This window comes from Myxine glutinosa, chromosome 12 (genome assembly GCF_964187855.1).
Source record: "Myxine glutinosa chromosome 12, kmMyxGlut1.1, whole genome shotgun sequence".
NCBI classification, from domain to species: Eukaryota; Metazoa; Chordata; class Myxini; order Myxiniformes; family Myxinidae; genus Myxine; species Myxine glutinosa.
In genome coordinates, this window is record NC_136272.1 from 26,643,717 (window position 1) to 26,670,399 (window position 26,683).

The window sequence follows — 26,683 nt, forward strand, 5'->3', positions numbered from 1 at the left end:
CAGCTGCGCAGTAAAAAACGCACCCCATTGCAGGAAGGATACAAGATGGCTCATTAAGTACAAACTTGTGTGCCGCTAGACATGGATGTCAGAGTTTGGCAAAACTGGCACCATGTGATAATTTGCAATTGTATTTATTGTTCAAAGCACACTCTGTGCCTCCAACCCACCACCTCGCTCGCTGTTTGAGATCGAGCCAACTTGTCCAGCGGCACAGAGTGGCCGATCTGCCCACGCATTCTTGCTGAATGACACGCACTGACCTGAGATTTAATTTAAACTGGTACATGTAATCACAGACCATTGCTAGCTCAAGGGACTATTTATTGCACAACTTTACACCCATCAAAATAACTTTTAATTGTTGCATATTACCATTTTACCCTTTAAACTTCACATTTGAGTGAAATGAAAAAGAATTGAACACTTGATGAGGGAGGGGAGGTTGGGGGGGGGGGGGAGGAATAAAAGGTATTTTTAAACTCTTGGGGTTGTAAACAGCTTTCACAGTTCTGCTTTATAGTTGAGTATCTGTCAGGCCTCCTCCTGACAGGCATTTTGTACAGAGGTGGAGTTTTTTGTGGACACCTTCAGTTTAACAGGCCTGTTTTGGCCTACCAAAAGTTCCATGGTGGTTGCAGGAGCTGATAGGCTGGCAAGATGGTCACGTTGACTGGGATGCTGATGATTGCCCATGGCTCGGTGTGCCGTGACAACGCCTGCCTGATCATGTGTCTGGAGGTGAGGGGGATTGGGGATTGGGGAACGGGGAACGGAGTGGGTGGTAAAGTTGAATAAGAATGAATCTACCTCTCATGTGACATGGTGATTTGTTAATATGACACACACATATACACACACACACACACACACACACAATGTTGTGTCTCCACCACAACACAGGTTTGCACGAAATTTGGTGGAGAGGTTGGCTCTATGACAAGGACGAAATGATTCGATTTTGTTGAGGATCCAGATCCGATAACTTTTAAGCGATTCTTCACCATTGAGAGACTTGACCAAAATTATATATAGCATGATATCTCAAAATTATGGATGGTTTTGGACGAAACTTGGTGGATAAGTTGGTTAAGTGACAAGAACAAGCCAAATTCGATTTTGATTCAGGTCTGGATCCAGATCTGGCCCATCAGTCGGATACAAAACAAACTTCAGCCTGGCAGAAGTATTGCACTCCACCGAGTACTGTTCTCGTTTCCAATGTTACATTCGGCATCCCTTCGAGCACATAATGTATTGTCTTTGTTGCTTTTAAGTGTTGTGTTCAACGTTTTGTGTATTTCATGTTTTAAATGTATTTACCAAAGTGCTCATTCTTTATTGCACTCTAACCGGTCGCCATGCGAGAACATTACCCGTCCTTGCCAGACAGGAAGACTGCAGGAATGGAGGTGTCACGCCCTGTTCCATCCGTCACCATGTCCACAAAGCCACTGTCTTGCTCGTCGGGTTCAGACAGTGACCGGATAGTGCTGTCTGCAATGACCACGGCCAGTGCCCCATAGCGTTCGACCACCTTGGCTTTGGACACAAATGAGCAGCCACTGTGTAAGGGCAGGGATGAGCATGACAAGTGATTGGTCCTGATTTCACCATTTGTTCCAATACAGTATGGGAATTTGGGTTACTAAATATAGTCTGGATGAGTCTTTCAGATGGATTGCACTGAATTAGTCATATTCGCTCAGCCGGACGTATACACACGTACATATAAACATTCTCTATGTATGCATATGCGTGTACATCTGAAAATCAAAAAAAAAAAAAATGGGCTGGGCCAATCACCAAATTTTGCAAATGTGACTGACTTTTGACCTAGCATTAGGTCAAAGGCACAACACCAACCCTCACAAGCAATTCTGTGTGTCGGTCTGAAAATCATCCCGGTGTGTACCCTGGTTAGAATAGGTACACCGTATCCCTGTGTGTGGTAAGAGGCGACTAAGAGGGTTGGCGTCAGGAAGGGCATCCGGCCATGAAAACATTGCCTCAAAAAGAGAACCATGACAATTACAACTACATATGGGCAGGGTACAGCCCGAAGTGGAGATCGGTTTCTGAGGTTTGGGACATGGAATGTAGGGACAATGACAGGGAGATCAGGAGAAGTGGTGGAAGTATTGATCAGAAGAAGAGTGGACATATGTTGTGTGCAAGAGACGAGATGGAAGGGAAGTGGTGTGAGAATGGTGAAGGGTAGGCAGGGACAGAAATACAAGTTTGTGTGGCAAGGGTGCCCGGAGGGCGTGAATGGTGTTGGTGTCCTGTTTTCTGAGGAGTTTGCAGACAGTGTGGTGAGTGTGACTAGAGTGAGTGAGAGGTTGATGGTTGATGGTGAAAATGATGATTGGAAAGCTCTTGGTGAACGTCATCTCGGGATATGCTCTGCAGTTTGGTCGGAGCGATGAAGAGAAGGACAAGTTCTGGTGTGCGATAGAGAAGCTGATGGAAAACGTGAAAGATGAGGAAGTTGTTGTGGTAGGAGGAGACCTAAATGGACATGTGGGAAGGAGTATGGACAGTTTTGAGGGAGTTCATGGGGGTTACGGATATGGTGTGAGAAATGGAGAAGGTGAAAGGATTTTGGAGTTTGCTGATGGAGCTGATTTGTAATACTCAGTTCCAGAAAGAGAATAATAAGCTTGTTACATACACGTCAGGTGGGTCGATGACAACCGTTGACTACCTGATTGTGCGTAGGCGAGATAGGGGGCACCTCCGGGACACAAAGGTGATCCCGGGGGAGGAGGCTGTTTCACAGCACCACTTGGTTGTCTGCGACATAAGGGTGAAAGGTGCGAGGAGAGCTCGGTGGGTGAAGTACCAACCGAGAATGAAGGTGTGGAGGTTGAAAGAGGTGACAGTAAGGGAGGCATTAAAAGAGAGGCTGAGTAGGGTCGAGGATGATGTGGTTGAGCTTGAACATGGTTGGATGTCAATGAAAAATAGTCTGTTGGGAGCCGTTGATGAGGTATGTGGATGGACAAAAGGACCACCGAGACACTCGGAAACATGGTGGTGGGATGAGGAGGTTGGAAAGAGGATTGACGAGAAGAGGAAGAAGTTCAAGGAGTGGCAGAAGGCGAAGGGTACGGGAGCAGAAAAAGCAGGGCATGAAAGTTATAAGGCAGCCAAGAAGGCTGCAAAGAAAGAGGTAGCAAAGGCGCAGGAGGCATGTAGGAAAATGTTCGGAGAAAGCTTGGATTCGGAAGAGGGTCAGAGAGCGGTATTCAGGATTGCAAAGCAGATAGCGAAAGAGAGGTGTGATGTGATGGGGGTGAGTTGCTTGAAGGATGAAGTGGGACAAATCGTTGTGGACCCAGATGGAATTAAAGGAAGATGGAAAAGATATATGGAAATGCTGTTGAATACAGAGAATGAATGGGATGGCAACATAGAGAGTAACCCAGTTTTAGGACCGGCAGAGAAGATAACTGAGAAGGAAGTTGAGGAAGTGATAAAAGCAATGAAGAGTAGAAAAGCGGGAGGGCCGACGGGAGTTGTGGGAGATATGTTGAAGGCAGCAGGAAGTTGGGGTGTGAAGAGAATGACAGAGATCTGTAATCTGGTGGTGAAAGAAGGCCGCATTCCAGTGGATTGGGAACCGAGTACCCTCGTCCCTCTATACAAGGGGAAAGGTGGCCCTCTGGAGTGTGGCTCGTACCGAGCGATAAAGTTATTGGAGCATGGAATGAAGGTATTGGAGAGGAGGATAAGGAAGAAGGTGAAGATCGAGGAAATGCAGTTTGGATTTATGCCAGGAAGAGTAACGACAGACACGCTCTTTATTGTGAGGCAGTTGCAGGAGAAGTACATGGAGAAGAGGAAGAAGGTGTTTCTTGGGTTTGTTGATCTGGAGAAAGCATTCGATAGGGTTCCACGTGAAGTATTCACATGGGCATTGAGGAAGTTAGGAGAGGAGGAATGGCTGATCAGAGTAGTGATGGCAATGTACAAAAGAGCGCGCACAACTGTAAGGGCGAAGGACGGGAACAGTGGTGAGTTTGAGGTGAAGGTGGGAGTGCATCAGGGGTCGGTACTAAGTCCACTACTATTTGTAGCTGTGATGGAGGTGCTGGCTCAGAACGTAAAGGAGGGTTTACCGTGGGAGTTGTTGTATGCAGATGATCTGGTGTTGATTGCGGAAAGTATGGATGGACTGAAGGAAAAGATGAACACGTGGAAGGAATGTATGGAGACAAAAGGTCTGAAGGTGAATATCAGAAAGACGAAGGTGATGGCAAGTGGTAAAGCATGTGGTGAGGTGGAAAGAACTGGGAAGTGGCCCTGTGCTGTGTGCAGGAAGTGTGTCGGAGTGAACTCCATTCAATGTACAATGTGCGCTGAGTGGGTTCATCAAAAATGTAGTGGTCTGAAAGGGTCATTAACCAGTGTGGCAGCTACATTCAAATGTAAGGTGTGCACAGAGGGAGCTGCAGATGGAGGAAATGTTGAGTTGGATCTTGGAGATGGCGTGAAGCTGGAAGGTGTGAAAACATTTTGCTACCTCGGAGACATGCTGAATGGAGAAGGTGGATCAGACTCGGCAACAGTTGCAAGAGTGAGATGTGCATGGAAGAAGTTTCGGGAACTGAGTGGCGTGCTGATGAGGAGGGGAGTGTCGTTGAAGCTGAAGGGAAAGGTGTATACTGCATGTGTGAGAAGTGTTATGATTTATGGGAGCGAGACATGGGTAATGAACGTAGAGCAGCAACGAAGGCTGGAAAGGGTGGAAATGCGAATGGTTCGGTGGATGTGCGGAGTATCGTTGAGAGAGAGGAAGACAAATGATGAATTGCGAAAGATGATGGGAATAGAGCCTGTGATTGATGCTGTGAAGAGGAACACGTTGAGATGGTTTGGTCATGTGTTGAGGAAGGATGAAAGTGACTGGTTGAGAAGAGTGATGGAAATGAATGTAGAAGGAAGTAGAGGACGGGGAAGACCGAGAAAGACTTGGCTAAAGATGGTGGAAGAAGAAATGCGGGCAAGGGGGTTAACAAGGAGAGATGCAGAAAATAGGGCAAAATGGAGAAGATTGTCATGGGGACTGCAAGGCTAACCCCTGCTCTAGCAGGAAAAATGGCCTTAAAATGCATGTTGTTGATGTTGTTGTTGTTGTTGGTCTGAAAATCAAGAAACTGACAAACAAGGAAATGAGGCCATTTGTCCCATCGTTGCCATGGTGCACTCTTGGGTTAATTTTTTTGCTTCAGCTTTAAACATCAAACTTGAGTCAATAAATGACTATACTACTTTGTTGCCCCCAGACACACCTGTTCACTTTTCAATATAAATAGCGTGGATCGGCTCACTGCGTTTGCCTCACCACACGTTGCTACAGAGGCACAGGCTTGTTTTAACTGAAGATAATGACCTGACTGAACTTGAGTTGTTGTGTTGTCATGATTTACACCAATTGAATCATAATACAAACATTTATTTTGTACAGATGTATTTTTAATCTAAAAAGGACCAAGTGGTCTAAAGTTCTAAATAGTCAAGGGTACAACCTGCTGCAATGGATTTAAAGCATCTCACAGGTCTTTGTGGTCTTTTAGGTATTCAGGGTATTTTGGGTCTTCAATGGTCTTTAGGGGTCTTGAGGTTATTGGAGGACTTGAAGGGTCTTCAAAGGTCTAAGAGGTCTTAGCAGTCTAAAGGGTCAAAATATATATTCCAACTACGTAATTCGTAGAGGATGCAACCAACATTCAAATAGTACATCATAAATATATAGTCACATGGCTTCATCACCTCACGGACATTGTTTTTCGGTTTTATATGTATTTGAATACGACATTTTGGTCACATGCATACATGCATACACTATATATATATATATATATATATATATATATATATATATATATATATATATATATATATATATATATATATATATATATATATATATATATATATATATATATATATATATATATATATATATATATATATATATATATATATGTGTGTGTGTGTGTTTGCTCCATTATAATAAGAGATAACCAAGGAGAGGTATATTCATCCCATCTCCATCATTTTTCTGGTTCCCATTGTATCCAACTCGAGTGGGTCCGTAGCCACACTGACAGCTTTCACATCCTCGTGCTGCTCCAAGTTTGCCATGTATAGCTTCCATTACCAAACACCGGATGTTATGAGCATCTAACAATTTTGAGCACCCACCAACAGGACACCTTTCAAAAGTTGAGTTGGTCTTGGACAACCATGTGTTTGGTACCATGGTCGATACCATTTAATTTGGCAATGTTGTCTGACGTCATACGTCGATCATTGTGGAAAGATTTCTCCACACGGGCAATGTTCTGTCTGGAGATGCCCCCCTCCTCCTATCCCCCTTCTCAAAAAGTGGTGGACGGATTTGGACGAAATTTGGTGGAGAGGTCGAGTATATGACACGGACGAAGTGATTAGATTTTGGTGAAGATCTGAATCCAGATCTGGATCTGAGAATTTTCCAAGTGATTCTTCACCATTGAGACATAGAGGGAAAACTATATATAGCACGACATCTCAAAACATTGTGGACAGATTCAGATGAAACTTGGTGGACCGGTTGTGTGTATAAAGAGGAATTTATTTGCTTTTGGTGGTGATCCTATTGCGGGAGTTATTTAATTTTTAAGAGAATTATTTAATTCACAAGTCATTCTTCACCATTGAGTGATAGGGCCAAAACGATATATAGTCTGGATTATATTTTATAACGTTGAGGACAGATTATGACAAAACTTGGTGGACGAGTTGGTTCGGTGAGGAGAACAAGCAAATTGCATCTTAGTTCAAGTCCAGATCCCGATCTGGCCTATCAGTGGGATACAAAATGTAAACCTTTCAGCCTGGCGGAGGTATGTGCCCTACCGAGTGACGTTCTAGTTTATATTTTATCACTTGTCATTGCAAGTTAATTACCCCACAAAAGCAAAGCAAAAAGCTGAAATGTCAAGTTACCATTTGAGCTTTGTAATCAAAGTTTCAACAAAGCTTTACGTAGTATTATGAGAATATGGAGAAAAATTAATAATTTGGTCAAAAGGTCAAAACATCACATAAAATCATAAATTTTCATGCAATTGACCTGAAATTTTAAGAATTTGCATATTGGGTCACAGAATTGGTCAACCAATAAAAAGCTTCTTTTTTTTTTTTCTTTAGATAAAAATGTCAAGACTGCATAAAAGTCAATTTTTTTTTTTACGCCGTTTTCGCCATGTTTAGCATGCGGAAGTAGAGACATCTGAATACAAAAGGGACGTGGACAGGCTTTGCATTTTCAGATGCTTTCTAGTTACCCTCGCCAGAGGCTGGGCCAATCACCAAATTAACTGGTGATACCCCAGCTGGCCAATACCCCAGTGAGGATATTGCATTTGAGTCTGTTTGTTTGTTTACTTGCCGGAATAGATTCCGGCAAGTATGTTGGTTGGTTGGTTTGTCTGTCTGTCTGTCTGTGCGCAGTACTACGTCTACATCATTGCACAATGCACATAGCATCGCCATACTTTACACACATATTTGCTTTGCCCTGGAATAGACTGTGCCCAATTTTTAACTCTAGGCCCAAGGTCAAGCTCAAGGTCACCCAAAACGTGAAAATTGTGACCACAGCGTAAAGCCGGGGTGAGGCAGAGTGATACAGTGGAAGGATTCGACGGTTCAAATGAAGCCGCGATGAAGCGGATTTTCATTGGGACCTTCATCCTGATTTCGTTACGTCCACCACCAAAGGTGGATGGAGGTTATGTTTTCACCCGTCTGTCTGTCCGTTTGTTACTTGCCGGAATAGATTTTGGGTGGTGAGGGGGCTTGAAGCCAGATTTTATTGTGACAGCCGCCATGTTGGTGCTCGCCGTCACTGCGATGCGAAGCGAAAGACGCCTCAGAGCTGTCACATTCACAATCACTATGTCGTATGTACTCCTGATAGGTGTTTCCTTCATTGTAAAAACTACCAAGTCAACAGTTAAAAGGATTTTGAGCCGATAGGTGTTACGGCCTTGGCAAGATCGATGGAGACAGCGATCTGTTAGCTTATACACCGCCCAAATAGCTATGTTGAATTCTCTCATGTAGAGCTTAAACCCACTGTTTGAACTTTGGCAGAGGTCATTATTTACTTTTAATGATGTTTATATACGAATAAAAAAGATAATTGGTTTTGGGTCGTCCTTTCCGCATATCTCGTGGGATTGTGAGTTGGAGAGATGACAGTGATGGCAGGGAGTGGGTTGGCATTCTCTCAAGCAGTGATTCAGCCCATGTCCTTATGTATTATTATTTTGATCCAAAATGGCCGATTTTAAAAAAGTACATTCCGGCAAGTCCTCGGTCTCTGACCGATTTTTCATCTGTTTGTCTGTTTGTTTGTCTGCACAGAATAAATATGATTTCTCTGCAACCGTTGGGCCGATTGACAGGAAATTTTCACCATAGGTGCAACTCCACCTGTAGAATTGTTAAATTCTAAATATGACGTCATCCGTCACGTGGTTCGGCCACCAATCTTGGAAAAACCTAAAAAAATTGCACCTCTATATCTCTGAAAGCACTGCATAGAAAAAATTGAGACATGGCTCATTGGAAAGAGCTCTCCATGTGGAATAACATATGTTGATGTCATAGGTGCCTCCATTATGACGTCATAATTCGACAAGTACAAAACGTCATCTGATCAAGATGAAATTTCTTGAGCATCATCTCAGGATAAATTGGTGGAGAAAAAAAAAAAACGATGACGTCATTGGTCACGTGGTTCGGTCGCCATATTTGTTTTAACACAGCCTTAAAAACCACCGAAAATACGTCCTGGCGAGGGTCTGCAATCTCTGATTGCTCTCTTGTTTCATATAGTTTCTGGTCTTGAAAAATAAAAATGGCAACAAAACTCAGTATTTTGGCCATACATTTAATTTTGGTCAATGTGGGACCCTCTATTGTCAAGATTTAAAGTTAAACAAGAAGACATCATGCAGAGCAAGATACTTGCAAAATCCACCCTCCCCAAAATAAAAGGTTGCCATGGATACATGAAATTGTCCATTTCATTAAGATTATGATTGACGATGTTAATCAAAGCTCGGGTCAATCGGATTAAAATTGATGATTTTTCAGATGAGAATTGATATTAGAAGTTTGACCTTGAGTTGGCCTTTGTCAAATAGTTGGTTTCCCAATTCAGTGAGGTGCTATGCAAATGCTGTTAAATTTTCAAGTTGATAGGATGAAAAGTGTTGATTTTTCTTAACAAAACTGATGATTTTATAAGTTTGACGTTGAATTGACCTTTGACATTTTCACCTCAAAAATAGTTGGTTTCCCAATTCAGTGAGGGTTTGTGCAATTGCTTTTTAATTTGTCAATCGGATTGAGAATTGAGAATTGAGTACCAGTTCACTGGTAATTCCCTGCTTGTCGTTAAAGGCGGCAAAAAGGGTTGGCGTCAGGAAGGGCATCCGGCCGTAAAACATTGCTTCAAAAAGGGGACCGAAAAACAACAACAACCACGGTTCCCGAAAAAGGCCAACCCCCGCTTGCGGGGAAAAATGGCCTCTAAAGGTGTTTTTTTTAATTTTTTTTAATCGGATTGATTTTGGAAAGTTTGACTTTCGACCTCAAAATCAATAGGCTTCTCAATTGTGACGACCTCTACAACTTGGTGAAGTTTCATGACTATAAGTTTAGAATTGTGACCTGTAGGCGAGTGACAAACAGACAGAATAACAAACGCAACCAACCAATATACTTGAAAAATCTTCGATTTTGCAAGTAACAAGCTGTTCATGGCACTAGCTGATGCTGTGCGTAGGGTGGGTAGAAGATGGACGTGGGAAGGGTCTTTTCAACTGTTGCTCTGTGTTTCTGCGCACAATCTGTACTATATTCGCTTGTTCGGGAACTGAATAACAGGCACGATGGCAACCATACAAAGCTGACACGTCAAACGGAATAGTCAAGACCGCAACCTTCTGGCAACTCTTCTCGGAGAAACTGATGGTTTTGGAATGATCTTTGAGAAAAAGCTACGTTGGATGAAGGTTGCAGGAAAGCTTCCTGTTTGAAATGATTTTTCAATTTAGTGTCGATGCCAGACAGACTGAAGCAATTGTTTTTACCACGACGGCACATTTGCTCAGCACGATATTCCGTCCAATTTTCCAAATTCAGGGCCAAAGTACTGCTAAGCTGCGGGTTCATGTCGCGATTCGTGTTTGAAATATTAAACTCAATTGAAGTCATGTAGTCACTCGATCGCAGTTGGACGTCTGTAGACAGAGTGACCCAATTGCTTAATCCCGGTTTGGACTTGGTGTGCAGTAATAATCGGAACCCAGGTTGAAACCTCACGCACGATATATGGATTTGTCCGTCATCGGCCGCTCATGTCCTTAATAATCCAAGTAAACGTATGACGTCTTCTATGAAACGTTGAACACATCCTTGTTATGCTCGGGTGTTTAAACTCCTCTCGCTTGCTGGTGCATTTGCAGTGTGAGTGTTGTGCTCGTGTAAGCAGACGATGAAAACGCAGGCACGGGTGGAATTTGATTCACGAAGGACACACAGAACGCTAGAAAGGTACCCTCTTTCCACAAGGGCGACACTGCCAGCAAGCAGACGTCCATTTGTTAAGGAATCGCAGGCTTGTGGAGGCTCCGTGGGCAGCAGGGGAACTTCTTGCAGAGGGCATGCCTGCACGTTCGGTTATGGGAGGAAGGGAGGCAAATAGGCTGATAAACGACAAGTTTGATCATTATAGTAAATGCATTGCAATCAAAAGAAAGAAGGATACTCACAAAAATTCCGCCAAAATCCTTCGCTGGGCGCACCTGAAAAAGGTAGTGTACCTCAGGTGGGCTCAGCACATGAAAGAAAAGGTCCTCCCCCACTGTGTGTCCTGCAATGCAAGGGTATTGCGATCATTTTGATGAGGGAGGGTGTTGTGGTGGTTGATGAGAGGGAAAGGTGGTGGGGATGGTTGATGGTAGGAGTGAAGTGCTGACAGGGATTCGCGTTGTGGGGGAAGGATGAGGGGTGTGTGTGTGTGGGGAGAGGAATTGCAGGATTTGTGGGGAGGGGATTGTGGGGTGTGTGTGTGGGGAGGGGGATTGTGGGGTGTGTGTGGGCAGGGGGATTGTGGGGTGTGTTGGGAGAGGAATTGCAGGATTTGTGGGGAGGGGGATTGTGGGGTGTGTGTGGGGAGGGGGATTGTGGGGTGTGTGTGGGCAGGGGGATTGTGGGGTGTGTGTGGGCAGGGGGATTGTGGGGTGTGTGTGGGGAGGGGGATTGTGGAGTGTGTGTGGGGAGGGGGATTGTGGGGTGTGTGGGGAGGGGGATTGTGGGGTGTGTGGGGAGGGGAATTGTGGGGTGTGTGGGGGGAGGGGGATTGCAGGATTTGTGGGGAGGGGGATTGTGGGGTGTGTGGGGAGAGGCATTGTGGGGTGTGTGGGGAGAGGCATTGTGGGGTGTGTGGGGAGAGGCATTGTGGGGTGTGTGGGGAGAGGGATTGTGGGGTGTGTGGGAGGGGATTGCAGGATTTGTGGGTTGTGTGGGGAGAGGCATTGTGTGGTGTGTGGGGAGAGGCATTGTGTGGTGTGTGGGGAGAGGCATTGTGTGGTGTGTGGGGAGAGGGATTGTGGGGTGTGTGTGGGGAGAGGGACTGTGGGGGTGTGTGGGGAGGGGGATTGTGGGGTGTGTGTGGGGAGGGGGATTGTGGGGTGTGTGGGAGGGGATTGCAGGATTTGTGGGGTGTGTGGGGAGAGGCATTGTGTGGGGAGAGGGATTGTGGGGTGTGTGTGGGGACGGGGATTGTGGGGTGTGTGTGGGGAGGGGGATTGTGGGTTGTGTGGGGAGGGGGATTGTGGGGTGTGTGTGGGGAGGGGGATTGTGGGGGTGTGTGTGGGGAGGGGGATTGTGGGGTGTGTGTGGGGAGGAGGATTGTGGGGTGTGTGTGGGGAGGGGGATTGTGGGGTGTGTGTGGGGAGGGGGATTGTGGGGTGTGTGCGGGGAGGAGGATTGTGGGGTATGTGTGGGGAGGGGGATTGTGGGGTGTGTCAGTAGAGGAATTGCAGGATTTGTGGGGAGGGGGATTGTGGGGTGTGTGGGGAGGGGGATTGTGGGGTGTGTGGGGAGGGGGATTGTGGGGTGTGTGGAGGAGGGGGATTGTGGGGTGTGTGGGGAGAGGAATTGCAGGATTTGCGGTGTGTGTGTGGGAAGGGGAATTGCGGGGTGTGTGGGGAAGGGAATTGCGGGGTGTGTGGGGAAGGGAATTGCGGGGTGTGTGGGGAAGGGAAATGCGGGGTGTGTGGGGGTGGTCGGACTCACCGTGCAAGGTCAATATCCCCGTCAGTCCAAGAAAGCATAGCAACAACAGCGCAGACTTCATTACCAGCTCTCCTGGATTTAACCGTAACTTTTGCAAAATGCTTCACTTGGTGAGCCTGGTGTTGGTTTAAGATCTTTTGCCGAGATGATTTAACAGCGAGCCCCTGTCGTCTTTATTTTCACTAACCAAGATGACATGCTGTGGTGTTTGTCCTTCATCATTCTGCGCTGGCTTCAAAACCTAAGAAACGCAAAACCTTAGTTCCTCGACAAACGTCAATACCGGAACCTATTAGTATTAACCGTGCTGCCCGAACTGCCACCCGCCTGCTATAAGGATGAGGGATGATTTCATATGCTTCCAACAGAAACCGTATTCTCTCTTCTTTGTCGTTATTTTTGACTAAACTTGGTAGAATCATCCGTCTTGCGAACTCTATTAAAACAAAAACGAAGCGATTTTACATTTTTCAAAATGTAGTACAAGCCGCTAAAAATGACATCTCCTACTTATACACCGCACAAGGTTAGAGAGCATCTAAAATAATATATAGAAGTAATTGAAATGAAAAAAAATTATATTACACTTGTGCTTTCATCAAAGTTGCTTTAACTTGGTGGTGTAATTGTTTGGTGTCCTTTGTCAGTCTGGGAGGGCGGTGGTTGAAACCTAAACCTCTTCCCCTCCCGAGTCATGCCATACTGAAGTCATAAAAACGTGCTGCTTTCTTGTTTGATGCTCACCATTCGGAAGGGACTAGCAGGGGTACCCTGTGTTGCCTGGTGATGTTCTAATCTTGTTGGCATTTTCTAAAAATCATTATTTTTATTTATTTATTTTTGGTGGGGTCTGCAAACACTTCCCTGCACCCACGAAGGAATGGGGTTGAAGGAGCTGTGCTCCCACGTAATCGGAAGAATGGACGCGACAAAAAGCTGGAATTCGTCCGAGTTTCTTTATTGTCACAAAACAACTCGGGTACTCTCAAAAGCCCGTTTATCGGGCAGCAATATATATACACACATTATCCCGAAGCGTTTGCCCGGGAAGGCGAGAGGGGGCGTGGCCGGGTGTCCTGGCCGCGGCCTGGCAAGTCGAGGGCGGGCGTGCCCGGGCATGCCCGGGCGTCCCGGGCGAGGCCTGGCAAGTTGAGCGTGGGCCTGCCCGGGCGTCCTGGACGAGCCCAGCATGGTGATCGCTCCGCGTCCTTGGTAGGTGCAAGGCGATTGTGTAAACCCAGCGGTAGCCGCTACACACGTCCCCCCAGAATCGACTTGCACCGGCAGGGTCAATTTGAGGGGGGTCCTGATGACCCGGCCGAAGCGACCCCTGGCGGGTCGTGGGGGGGGGGGGGTCCGGTGTGGTGGTGGGCGGTCGAGTGGGGGGCACAGTGGACGGGGGGCAGCCTCGCCGCGGCGGAAGGGCCAACCGTGGCGGTTGGTCGATGTCCACGTGCGCCGGCTTGAGGCGGTCCACCGCAATCCGGTCTGACCTGCCGCCGATGTCGATGACGAACGACTTGTCGTCCCGTTGCAGGACCCGGAAGGGCCCGTCGTACGGCGGCCGGAGTGGCCCCCGATGTGCGTCATGACGCACAAAAACGTACTCCGCTGGGGGGACGTAGGACTGGGGGTCACCGTGGTGGGATGTTGGCACGGGGGCAAACCGTCGGGCGGCCTCTTGGAGGTCCGAGCGCTGGTGAGCTGCGGACCAGGGACTGGTAGCGTCGGGCACAAATTCGCCCAGGACGAGTAGCGCCTGGCCGTAGACAAGCTCGGCGGTGGATGCCCGGAGGTCCTCCTTGGGGGCCATGCGGAGGCCCAAAAGGACCCACGGCAGCCGGTCGGCCCAACCGCCGTCTTGAAGGCCGGCCATGAGCGCGGCCTTCATGGAGCGGTGGAATCGCTCGCACAACCCGTTGGCTTGGGGGTGGTAGGCCATAGTACGGTGGGGCTTGACCCCCAGGTTGCGGGCGACCGCGCCCCACAGCTCGGAGGTGAACTGCGGTCCGCGGTCTGACGAGATGTACGCCGGTGCGCCGAAGCGGGCGACCCAGGTGGCGATGAAAGCCTGCGCCACGTCGGCGGTGGTGGGGGAGACGAGGGGAACGGCCTCCGGCCACCTGGTGGTCCTGTCCACCATGGTGAGCAGGTGTGTGAACCCCCGTGATGGGGAGAGGGGGCCCACCAGATCCACGTTGACGTGGTCGAAACGTCGTTCGGGCATGGTGAAAGGTGCCAGCGGGGCCTGTGTGTGTCGGTGGACCTTGGCCTGTTGGCAGGCTGTGCAGGTGCTGGTCCAATCGCGGACGTCCCGTCGAAGGCCGTGCCAGACGAATCGCGCCGACACCAGATTCTGGGAAGCTTTCCGGCCCGGGTGGGAAAGGCCGTGGATGGAGGCAAAGATGCGGCGTTGCCAGGTGACGGGCACGATGGGGCGAGGCTGGCCTTGGGAGACGTCGCAGAGCAGGACAGTGTCCGCGAAGGGGATGTCGGCCAGGTGGAGGCCCGTGTCCGCCACCCGGAGGGCTTGCACCGTGGTGTCGGTGGTTTGGTCCGCCGCCATAAGCGCGAAGTCCACGTCGAGGTGGACCGCGTTCGCGCTGGCCCGAGAAAGACAGTCGGCCACGGCGTTGTTTTTGCCGGCGACGTGCCGGATGTCCGTGGTAAACTCCGACACGGCGGAGAGGTGGCGCTGTTGGCGGGCCGACCACGGCTCCGTGACCTTGGCCATTGCGTAAACCAACGGCTTGTGGTCGACGAACGCCGTGAAGGGTCGGCCCTCCAGGAGGTGGCGGAAATGGCGAACGGCCAGGTGTAGACCGAGGAGCTCACGGTCAAACGTGCTGTATTTGAGCTCGTTCGGCCGGAGCTGCCGGCTGAAAAAAGCGAGTGGCTGCCAAACCCCGTTCACCCATTGCTCATGTACGGCGCCCACCGCGTAGTCGGAGGCATCCGTGGTGAGGGCGATGGGAGCGTTGAGCACCGGGTGAGCGAGCAGTGTTGCGTCGGCGAGGGCCCGCTTTGAGCTTTGGAAGGCCGTGTCCATTGCTGCGGACCAGACGATGTCGTGCTTGGACGGCTTGCCCCGGAGGGCTTCGTAGAGGGCCGCATGAGTTGAGCAGCGCGGGGCACGAAGCGGTGATAGAAATTCACCATTCCCAGGAATTCCTGCAGGGCCTTTATGGAGCGGGGACGCGGAAACGTGGTGATGGCCTCGACCTTGGTTGGCAGTGGCACGGCCCCGTTCTTGGTGATGTGGTGGCCCAAAAAATCAACGGCCGTCGTGCCGAAGTGGCATTTGGCTGGGTTGACGATGAGGCCATGCTCGCTGAGGCGCCCGAACAGTGTTCGGAGGTGGAGGAGGTGCTCGGCCCGGGACGTGCTGGCGATGAGGATGTCGTCCAGGTAAACGAAGAGGAACGGCAGGTCACGCAGCACGCCATCCATTAAGCGCTGGAACGCCTGAGCCGTGTTCTTGAGGCCAAACGGCATCCGTAGGAATTCGAATAAGCCGAACGGCGTGATGACGGCCGTTTTAGGGACGTCGGCCGCCCTGACAGGTTTTTTTTTTTTTTTTTTTTTTTTTTTTTTGTATACAATATCGAGGCTCGTGAAAGAGCGAACATTAATCACACAGAAAGACAAACCGACACATAAAACATATAACATAGGGAGCGGTAGACAAGATGGGGAGAGAGGGGGAAGGACACAAACACAACATTTGAGAGCAGGGACCGAGAGACATGGAGACATCGAGAGATCTGAGAGAGGGCGAGGGCTTTGGGGGGGGGGGGGCGTGGGAAGGGGGCAGTGGGAGAGGTATAAAACATATGGACACTGCCAGGACTTCCAGGAAAGAAGTTGGAATTTCAAACAAGGTGGATCTGGGGTGAATTAGCGGGGGTAGAAAAGATCAAGGTTTTGGATGGGGGAAGATAAGAGATGGTGGTGAACAGCTGTTTTAAAGACCTGGAGGGAGGAGTGGGATTGAAGGGAGTGAGGGAGTTTGTTCCAGAGGCGGGAGAAAAGAGGAATGAAAGAGTGAAGGTGAGCGGAGAGCCGAGATTTCGGCAGTTTAACCATCAGAGGGTTGCTGGCAGATCTTGTGCGACCTGTAGGAATATTTGGGGGACAGAGCACAGAGAGAGCTGGGGGTGCAAGGCCGGAGAGGAGTCGGTAGAAGACAGAAAGACCACCTACCTGCCTGCGGTGAGTGAGTGAAAGGCCCTCAGAGATAGCTTCATCGCGGGAGATTCCAATAATTCTGAAAGCTTTGGTTTCAACAGCGTGAAGCCGAGCTAGGTGTGAGGCAGGAGCACCGGCCCATAGGGGAGAACAGTATTCCATTGAGCTGCGGATGAAAGCCTTGTATGTGGTGAGGAGCTCAGGTGTGCCGAGGAAGGACTTCGCACGACGGAGGATGCCCAGTCGGCGACTGGCTTTGGAGGCCAGCTTGGAAATGTGGTTTTCCCAAGAAAGATCATGGCAGATAGTGAGACCCAAAATCTTGAGCGACAGAACTTCTTGGAGAGGATTGTTGAGAAAGTAGATGGGAGGGTTGTCCAGTCGATCTTTTCGGAGAGACATAGTAAGAGTGTGAGATTTGTCAGGATTGAAAGACATGTTCCACTTGTTTGACCAGTCTGTGATTTTGTCCAGGTCTTCAGAGAGTGAGGAGGCAGCAGACTGCCGATCTGAGGGAAGAGGAATGGAGCGGCAGAGAGTGGAGTCATCAGCAAAGAGATAGAGAGGATTTTCGAGAGAGTCAGAGAGATCATTGATGAAGACCAGAAAAAGCACGGGGCCCAGAACACTGCCTTGGGGAACTCCAGCCTGAACAGGAAGAGGAGATGAGAGAAACCCATTCAGGGCCACACGTTGACGACGACTAGAGAGGAAGTCCGCCAGCCATGCGTGGAGATTTCCATGGATACCAAAGGAGGAGAGTTTGGTGAGCAGAGCGGGGTGCCAGACCGTGTCGAAGGCACGTGATATGTCGAGGGAGACAGCTCTAATTTCCTGTTTGGCATTGAGGACCTCCATCCATTGTTGAGACAGCAGAAGCAGCATGTCCAGAGTAGAGTGACCTGGTCTGAAACCAAATTGATGATCAGAGATCAAGCCATTGGAGAAGAGGAAAGATTTCATATCAGAAGCAATGATGGATTCCATGACTTTGCTGATAATTGGGAGAAGGCTGATTGGTCTGTAGTTGCTAGGATCTGTTTTTGCACCTTTTTTGTGCAAAGCGGTGATGTTGGCTGATTTCCAAGCAGATGGCAGTTGACCTTGAGCAAAATAGAGGGTGAAGAGAACAGAGAGAGGGTGAGATAGAGCAGCAGAGCAGGATTTTAGGACCCGTGGGCTGATGCCGTCGGGTCCAGTTGCAGAATCAGAGTCGAGGGTTGACAGAAACTTTTCCACCTTGTCAGGAGGAAAGGACACGGAGTCCAGGAGCAGCAGGGTACGACTGGGTATGGTGGGTACAGAGAGGGATGGGTTTGGGACACAAGATTTAGAGGCAAACACAGAGTTGAGGCATTCAGCTTTTTCACGTGCGGAGTCAGCTGTGTAGCCGTTTGAGGTAAGGGAGGGGATGGAGGGGGAACAAACACCAGAAACGGATTTGACCAGACGCCACCAGGATTTGGAAGAGGGAGACAGATAAGAGAGTTCGGTCTTGAGAACGGAGAGATATTGTTTCCTGGCTCTCCTGAGGGTGGACACACACTTGTTTCGGGCTTTGTGAAAGGAAAAGAGATTTCCTTCCGTTGGATTTGCTTTCCAGGAGACGAAGGCAAGTTGTTTCTGGGCAACAGCCTCACCACAAGATTCCGTGTACCATGGACGGGAGGAAGGGTATGACAACTGAAGACGAGATGGGATAAATCTGTGCATGAGAGAGAGCAATTTACTTTGGAAGAATTCCCAGGATGAGTTGATGTCAGAGGTGGTAGAGATGGGAGACCAGTCCAGATGATTGATGGCTGCTTGAAGACCGTGCCAGTTGGCCTGAGTGAAATGCCAGACTCGTCGACGCTGAGCAGGCTCCCTGAGGATGGTCAGAGAGATGTCCACTTTAACAAGGACATGATCAGATGATCCGATCGGAGCAGAAGAAGAGCAGCAGACATTTTCAGGGAAGTTAGTCATAACCAAGTCCAGAAGAGAAGATGTTCCGTTGACTGAGATCCGGGTCGGGAAATTGACAGATTGTGTCAGTCCCAGTGAGTCGCAGAAGTCCTTTGCTGAGGAGCCATGGCTGGTGAGAGAGGTACCCACACCCAGCCAACTGGCATGATGACAGTTGAAATCACCACATATGAGGAAGAGAGAGTTGGGATGAGTAGATAGAAGTTGGTCCATATCATCAGACAGCGAGATGTAGATGGAGTCATCACTGTTTGGTGGACGGTACAGCACACATATGAACAAGAGGTGGGAGCGAAGGGGAAGCCGTAGCCAGAGGTATTCCTGGGGGTGAGGTGGAGAGAGTGCAGTGCAGGGCGAGTGAGGAAGAGAGTTTTTGATAAAGATAGCAACCCCGCCTCCAGGACGAGGCTCAGGTCTATCATACCGGAGGAGGGAGTAGCCCGGGAGAGATACTATGGAATCAGAGACATCATAAAGGAGGAAAGTTTCTGTTAAGCAGATCACGTCTGGTTTGACAGAAGCAACCTGTATGGAGAGATCAGTTAAGTTTGAACGAAGGCCCCGGATGTTTGAGGTCCATACCGTTAATGAAGAGGAAGGGGGAGCATCAGATACAGAACAGGGGGGAGGAGGGGTAGGGTAAGATGTGGAAGAGGTGGAAGAGGTAGGGAGAGCTGTTGAAGGTGTGTCAGAGATTTCAGAATAGCTCGGAGAAAGGGAAGGATGGGGCGGACAAAAGGTTTGATGGTGATTGGGTGAGCCACAATGAGGTGTTATTTGAGGAGGGGGAAGAACGAGACAGAAGGTTGGGGGAGATGGAGGTGAGAGTTTGAAGGGGGAAGAAGCGGGGAGGACGCTTTGAGGAGGGGGAGTGAGCGGGGGGAAATTGAGAAGCAATGAGGGTGGGGAGATTTGAAGGGGAGGGGTGAGGGGGGAGTTTGGGAGGGAAGGGACAAGGGGAGGGATTTGAAAGGGATGGGATATGGGGGAGATTTGGAGGGGAGGGGTGAGGCAGGTGTCTAGGAGGGGAGGGGCGAGGGGGCGTCTTGGCGGGGAGGGGTGAGGGGGTAGTTTAGGAGGGAGGAGGCAAGGGGGGAGATTTGAAAGGGATGGGTGATGGGGAAGATTTGGAGGGGAGGGGTGATGGGGAAGATTTGGAGGGGAGGGGTTATGGGGAAGATTTGGAGGGGAGGGGTGAGATTGGATTTTTGAAAGTGTACGATTTATGGGAAACGAACATTTATTGCAAAATGAGTTTCTTGTGACCTTCGAGTTAAAAATACGTTTAAGGACGCTGGATGGAGGATGGAGTGCAGGAGAGTTTAGGGAATGTAGAACAAAGGCACTATAGGAGATGGATATTTTTTTTGGGATGAATTGATTTGGTGAGCAAGTCGAAAGCAGCCTTTTAAAGAAGAAGAAGAAAAAGGTGTTATAAAATATGACGGAATACATAACTTGAGGGGAAAGTGTAAACATTGAAGGTTAATGAGTGAAAACTATCTGGGGAAATGGGGGAGAAACACGTGGTCGAAGAACGAACGAACGAATAAGAATGAATAAACGAATGAGAACAGAGAAGGAAATGTTTTTTTTTTTGTTTGTTTTTTTTTTGAGTTGAGATTTACACAAGGAAGTAGGCTATGGGTGAAAAGACTGGGAATACAGAGAACGAAAGTTATTGGATCACAAACGACGGACCACTGAGAGAAAAACAAAGGCTCAAGGTTGTACAGTGCACACTGTACAAGGCCTTGCTCGCGACACGGCAAACAGACGATCAATTTATGAAAGATAAACACCGAGAAACAACCAAAGTTGCACACAATAACTTCACACACCGAAAGATAAATACAGTTTCGACAAAATACAATTGTGAACAGACTTAACTTCGAAAAACGTGGAGACCGTGTGGAGCTTCGAAAATCCCTGCCGCCGTCTCCAAGATCTCGCGAGATCTCAAGGTACCTGGTGATATCCCCGTATGAGATCGATTTTTGAAAAAATGACCCGTCCTGCCAGACGGGTGGAGAAGTCTTGGATGTGCGGGATCGGATACCTGTCGGGGGTGGTAGCGTCGTTAAGGCGGCGGTAGTTGCCACATGGGCGCCAGCCGCCCCCTGGCTTTGGGACGATGTGTAGTGGCGAAGCCCACGCGCTATTGGAGCGCCGCACTATGCCGAGGTTTTCCAAAGCGTCGAACTCGGCTTTGGCCACGGCGAGCTTGGCTGGGTCGAGGCGGCGGGCTCTGGCGTAGACCGGCGGGCCCATGGTTGGTATGTGGTGCTCGATCCCATGTCGTACCGCGACGGCCGAAAACGTCGGCCGCGTGAGGGCCGGGAACTCCGTGAGCAGGCGAGCAAACTCGTTCGCCGCCGGGAGGGCGCATGCCAGCTCGGGCGGAGCGGAGCTGCTCAATGTGCATACCAGGGAGCTGAAGGTCTCGGCGTTGATGAGGTGACGCCGTTGGACGTCCACCAGCAGTCCGTGTGCGCAGAGGAAGTCGGCGCCTAGCAGAGCCATGGGCACGTTTGCGGTTACAAACGTCCAGGTAAAGCGTTGGCCGCCGAAGCAGAGGGTGATGTTGCGTGGGCCGAAGGTGCGGATGGCCGATCCGTTGGCCGCAACCAAGGAGGGGCCGCAAACCGCGGACTGCCTGTCCTGATCAGAGGCGGGTATGATGCTCAGTTGGGCACCGGTGTCGCACAGGAAGCGCCATCCGGACGCTTTGTCCGTGATGAAAAGTAAGTTGCCCGTGTGGCCGGCGCTCATGGCTGGTAATGAACGCCGGCCCGGCCGTTTCCCGGCCTGCCGAAGGTGCACGGGGGTCCGGGCCTTCTGTCCGAACCTGGCATGATAGTAACACCACGCTTGGTCAGGTGGAGGCCCCGGTCGTCGTGCTGGAGGTGGTCAGCTCGGCGTTGCGGCCGCCAATTGCATCGGCAGTTCGGTCGTTGACCGTGCCGGGTGCTCGGGCGCCATGGGCGTTGCGTCGGACGGCGGTGGGCCCCAGGTCGCTGCTGCAATGCGTTGGCCTGCCGCGGAGATCTTGTCGGCTTCCCTGGCGAGGGCGCGGGGATCCGTGATCGTCGTACTCGCCAGGGCGAGGCGTACCGGGCTAGGCAGCTGACGGAGGAACAGCTCCCGGAACAGGAATGCCGGAGAGTGCTCGCCGAGCAGCGAAAGCATGTCGTCCATTCGCTCAGACGGGCGCGTGTCGCCGAGCTCGGGCAGGTCGAGCAGGCGCCGTGCGCGTTCCGCCGATGAGAGGGTGAAAGCGTCGAGGAGGAGCTTTTTAATCGCGCCGCATTTGTCAGCGGCTGGCAGGCTCTCGAGGAGGCTCAGGGCGCGGGCCGCGGTGGCTGAATCGAACGCTGCTACCACATAGTGGAAGCGGGTGTCGTCGGCCGTGATGCCTCGCAGGGCGAACAGGGAGTCCGCCTGGGCGAACCAAACCGCCGCGTGAGCCTCCCAGAAGGTAGGCAGTTTAAGGGCAACTGCCGTGTCCATGTCGGTAGGTCACCAATGAAGGAGCTGTGCTCCCACGTAATCGGAAGAATGGACGCGACAAAAAGCTGGAATTCGTCCGAGTTTCTTTATTGTCACAAAACAACTCGGTTACTCTCAAAAGCCCGTTTATCGGGCAGCAATATATATATACACACATTATCCCGGAGTGTTTGCCCGGGAAAGGCGAGAGGGGGCGTGGCCGGGCGTCCTGGCCGCGGCCTGGCAAATCGAGGGCGGGCATGCACGCGGCCTGGCAAGTCAAGAGCGGGCGTGGCTGGGCGTGCCCGGGCATGCCCGGGCGTCCCGGCCGAGGCCTGGCAAGTTGAGCGCGGGCCTGCCCGGGCGTCCTGGACGAGCCCGGCATGGTGATCGCTCCGCGTCCTTGGTAGGTGCAAGGCGATTGTGTAAACCCCGCGGTAGCCGCTACAGGGTCGTGAATTATTTAATATTACCTTTCACATATTTGCAAGCCCCTCCCTCCCCTCCCACCTCCCCACCTCCATCTCCCCCCTTATTTGGGTAATAATATTTTGAAGAGTTATAACGTGTATATATTTATATATATTTAATTTTAAAGCAAAAACTATGGCACTTAGGTGGAATTTTTTTGAAAGCCATTAACTATACCTGTTGGTCGATGTGTATTCCAAGTTTCAGCTAGTTTCAATGTATCGTCCTTGAGATATGAGCACCAACACATTTTGGGCGGACGGACGGACGGACAGACACCAACGTGATTTCGAGGGTTTTCTACATCAAACTCAAGAATGCGTGAATGGACGTTGCTGAAATTTGGAACACTAGGGCATGCCCGTACTATATATCTATCTAAAATTATATCCCCCCCCTCTATTTACATGAAATGGTTTGGTCCAAAGCGAACGGCTTGCGAGTACGGTGACAATCCCCCCCCTCTATTTACATGAAATGGTTTGGTCCAAAGCGAACGGCTTGCGAGTACGGTGTTTTTTATCGGACCCGTGGAATTATAGATAGTAGTTTTAATTAGTTTTAAAACATAGTTTAACGCCAACATAGTTTGCCAACGTGAAATAAATGAATACGCTCTCAAATGTGCCGTCCGAGGCAGAGTCTGTTCGGCACGTTCGGCACACGTGATAGCTCGCTGCTCTCTGATTGGTTGAATCGTTTTTTGGACATAGCTCGGTAACTACTTGTCCGATTAATATGAAACCTTGAAAAGGCACATCCTCGGGTCCCCAGCAATATACCTGGCAAGTTTAAAGTATATCGGACCCGTGGTTGTCGAGAAACAGCGGTCACAGACATACAAACATACAAACATACATACATACATACATACATACATACATACATACATACATACATACATACATACATACATACACACAGAGATTACTGGAATTATAGATAGATATTACCTCAATGTACAAAGCATGTGCTTCTGAAATTTGGAACATATTACCTCAATGTACAAAGCATGTACTTCTGAAATTTGGAACATATTACCTCAATGTACAAAGCATGTACTTCTGAAATTTGGAACATATTACCTCAATGTACAAAGCATGTACTTCTGAAATTTGGAACATATTACCTCAATGTACAAAGCATGTACTTCTGAAATTTGGAACATATTACCTCAATGTACAAAGCGTGTACTTCTGAAATTTGGAACATATTGTTACGGATCTCGGTTTCGGCACTCCCCTTACCGAGGGGGGTTTAATCCCCTCGTCTTTTAAGCTGGCCGTCCGAGTCCTGGAACTATCTCGCCACTTCCGGTCAGTGCTGAATAGGGTAGTAGGCCAATTATTCCTATGACCTAAGTACCAGTGCCTTCCGGTAAGCGAGGAAATGAGCCCCGCCCGAGCTGCGACTGTAATGGACACGCCGAGCGAAGCGAGCCATGACTCAGGCCGTTAACAAGAGACTAAACCCGATTATAAAGCGTTGGCCAAATCGTGCCACAGGTATTCAATCGAAAGAAAAGACTAAAGCGATAGGGGAAGAATGAAACCAAAAGGGTAAGAAATAACAGACATTTATTAATTATTTACAAAACCAAAGAAACCAAAGGAGAAACGAAAGCAATATACAGAAGAAGAAGAAGAAGAAGAAGAAGAAGAAGAAGAAGAAGACACAGGGCAAGCCTTAAAACAGTCTTAATTATCAACGCCCAGACAGAACAAACACAGACTTACACGAAAGGGGAATAGCAGGCAGGAATCACTGGAAGAAGGAGAAGGTCCAGGTGGAACAGGGCTGGAAGGTTCGGCAGGGTACAGCAAGGAGGTCCGCTCCAGGTCCACGCTCCGGGCTGGAAGCGAGCAGCCAGCGGCAGGTACACGTAGTCGTTGCACACGGTAGGGCTTTTTGAAGCAGCTTGTCAAAGAGCTCCGCGCAGCTTCGTCTCTCTCTGCCTTCTTCGTCCAACTCTCTTCCAACTCATACCTTCTCACCGACTCTCTAAGCAGTCCCTTGCAGTCGCTTTTATTGCTCGTGGCCGTATCAAGCCGCGGGCTCCGAAGGGCACGCCTACCGGTTGGCTCACCGCGGTGCTGGTTGGCCGGTAAGGGCTTGCTGACTCCACCTCCGATGACGAGCCGACTTGCCACACCTTGTTCTGGTGGCTCCTCCCCCTTCTTTCTCGGCCCGATCGTATGGCCAATGGCGGCTGGTGGGGAGTTAGAACACCACTTTTCACCGCTTTTGAAGGGAAATTTGGGCCTACTCTTATTTCATTAATGCAACGCAGATTCAACTACTGGGAACAGATCCTTAACTGAAACACATAATAATGAAATAACTACGAAGAGGTCCTATGGTTCGCTACGTGTTGTTCATGGACTAACTAGGGTGCGATCTTTAACAAGGCAATTGATGGGAATATTTACAGGGGGGCATTTATAAGGGATACATTTACTAAAATTTACTAGTGAAGGTTCTAAAAACCATAACAATATTACCTCAATGTACAAAGCATGTACTTCTGAAATTTGGAACATATTGTTGCGGATATGGGATTTGCATCCATCCATATCCGCTTGTAAATATTCCCCTATTTCCTCAATACTTCCCAACTATCCCCAATCCCCCATTCCCTAGTCCCATTTTCTGTAAACAACACTCGGTAGACCCGACCTCCCCCTATTTCCCCCATGAAATGTCGTGCCCAGGTTCACCGCATCTCATGTAAGACAACTATAGGACATCTTGCTAGTTATTCTTAGTCTATGTCAGTTAAGGACTCGTTTCCATTAATTCTGACCCTTCGTTGCACCAGAATGTGATTGTATGGCACCGTTAGGAAGTTTAGGACCTCCCAATACCTCCCCGCAGCTCTTCCTCACGGTTCAGCAACAACAACAACAACAGCAACGGCGGCGGCGTGCACAGGGAGTGCGCGTCCTCACTCCGGCTTGGTTGGTAGGGGGTGTTGGGAGGGCATGAGGCCTTCCCAACGAGCCGCCATCGAACATGTGCTCGACGGGGTTACCAAATAGGGGCTCCCTGTCAGCTCCTCGTCAAGGGCGGAGCCCGGTAACCCCCGCACCCAATGGAAGCGGCGGACCGGTCCCATCTGGGGCGGAGCCAACCAGTCGAGGGCGTGTCACTCCCCGCTGAGCATGCGCAGGAAGAGGGGGGTGACGTCAGATGCGCGCTGAGCTTGGAGCAAGCAAGACGTACCCTCCGAGCGCTGTGATGCCTCCCTGCATCTCTTGGACCGTGCTTGATCCTGTCCCCGAGCCAAGGTGCACCTTGTGCTATCGAACTACCTGTCCTTCCCTGCCATAAATCCCTGTGTAAGTCAGCCTTGTTCCGTTTGTCTGTGGTCTGTCTGGGATAAGATAAGACTGTAATTAAGTGCCTATCTCTTCTGTGTCTTTACCTCACTACCTTGTAATCTACCCCCTTTTCTCCACCACTGTAATTACACCCTCCTCCGGAGGTCTTGAGAACTGTACCCCCTTGCGTCGTTTCCTCTTTCCCAGTCGTTGTGTCCTTTCCATCATTGATTTAGCATAGCGCGATTTGGTCAACGTCTGGGTGGAATCGGGGTCTAGTCGGGGAATAACTGTTCGGTCGCGGTCATACCAACCGCTCGGTCAAAAATAACATCTAAACCGCGTCCGTAACAATATTACCTCAATGTACAAAGCATGTACTTCTGAAATTTGGAACATATTACCTCAATGTACAAAGCATGTACTTCTGAAATTTGGAACATATTACCTCAATGTACAAAGCATGTACTTCTGAAATTTGGAACATATTACCTCAATGTACAAAGCATGTACTTCTGAAATTTGCAGCCGATTTCGTCCAGCAGAAGCCAAGAAACGAATTTTCAGTCCCCATGTTAAAACGATCCCTTATATCAATATGTGGAGGGGTGCTTTGCGCCTCCTTTTGATGGAGCAGACATGATGGGCCAAATGGCCTTCTGTGCCAAAACTTCTTGCAAATCAGGATCGAATCAGGATTGATTTTTTAAAACTATTATTAACTTTCCCCTCCGATTAGTTCCGTTATCAATCGCATCACCATTTAAAACTTCATTTCTTCTCTGGACCCACTCCTCCCGCACTGTTGTTGATGGTTCCTTATGTCGTCGCCTTGGTCTCCTTGGTCTTGTATTTTCTCCCCACGGACTCCTAGGTGC

General features: G+C 49.4%; 1 protein-coding gene across 4 annotated transcripts; it reads right to left on the reverse strand.

The window, feature by feature from the left end:
• Window positions 1-303: 303 nt before the first annotated feature.
• Window positions 304-26,675, reverse strand: PRADC1 (protease associated domain containing 1). 4 transcript variants are annotated; one of them, XM_068132961.2, is made up of 7 exons: window positions 26,566-26,675; window positions 12,697-12,805; window positions 12,370-12,610; window positions 10,842-10,942; window positions 10,628-10,737; window positions 1,377-1,565; window positions 304-735 (listed from the first exon to the last, which is right to left on the reverse strand). In XM_068132961.2, the coding sequence occupies exons 3-7, from the start codon at window positions 12,428-12,430 to the stop codon at window positions 615-617; spliced, it is 582 nt and encodes a 193-aa protein (XP_067989062.2). In that variant the 5' UTR covers window positions 12,431-12,610; window positions 12,697-12,805; window positions 26,566-26,675; the 3' UTR covers window positions 304-614. The 4 variants fall into 4 exon arrangements, with proteins under 4 accessions (XP_067989062.2, XP_078622747.1, XP_067989063.2 ...); XM_078766621.1 differs by lacking the exons at window positions 12,697-12,805; window positions 26,566-26,675 and having other exon boundaries at window positions 1,387-1,565; window positions 10,875-10,942; window positions 12,370-12,687; XM_068132962.2 differs by lacking the exons at window positions 12,697-12,805; window positions 26,566-26,675 and having other exon boundaries at window positions 10,875-10,942; window positions 12,370-12,573.
• Between the last annotated feature and the right edge of the window lie 8 nt (window positions 26,676-26,683).

Coding starts and splice junctions, on each gene's coding strand:
- PRADC1 (XM_068132961.2), bottom strand. CDS start 12,430: ATGAAGTCTGCGCTGTTGTTGCTATGCTTTCTTGGACTGACGGGGATA. Junction 10,943..12,369: donor GGGGATATTGACCTTGCACG/GTGAGTCCGACC, acceptor CTTGCATTGCAG/GACACACAGTGGGGGAGGAC. Junction 1,566..10,627: donor GTCGCCCTTGTGGAAAGAGG/GTACCTTTCTAG, acceptor GCCCTTACACAG/TGGCTGCTCATTTGTGTCCA.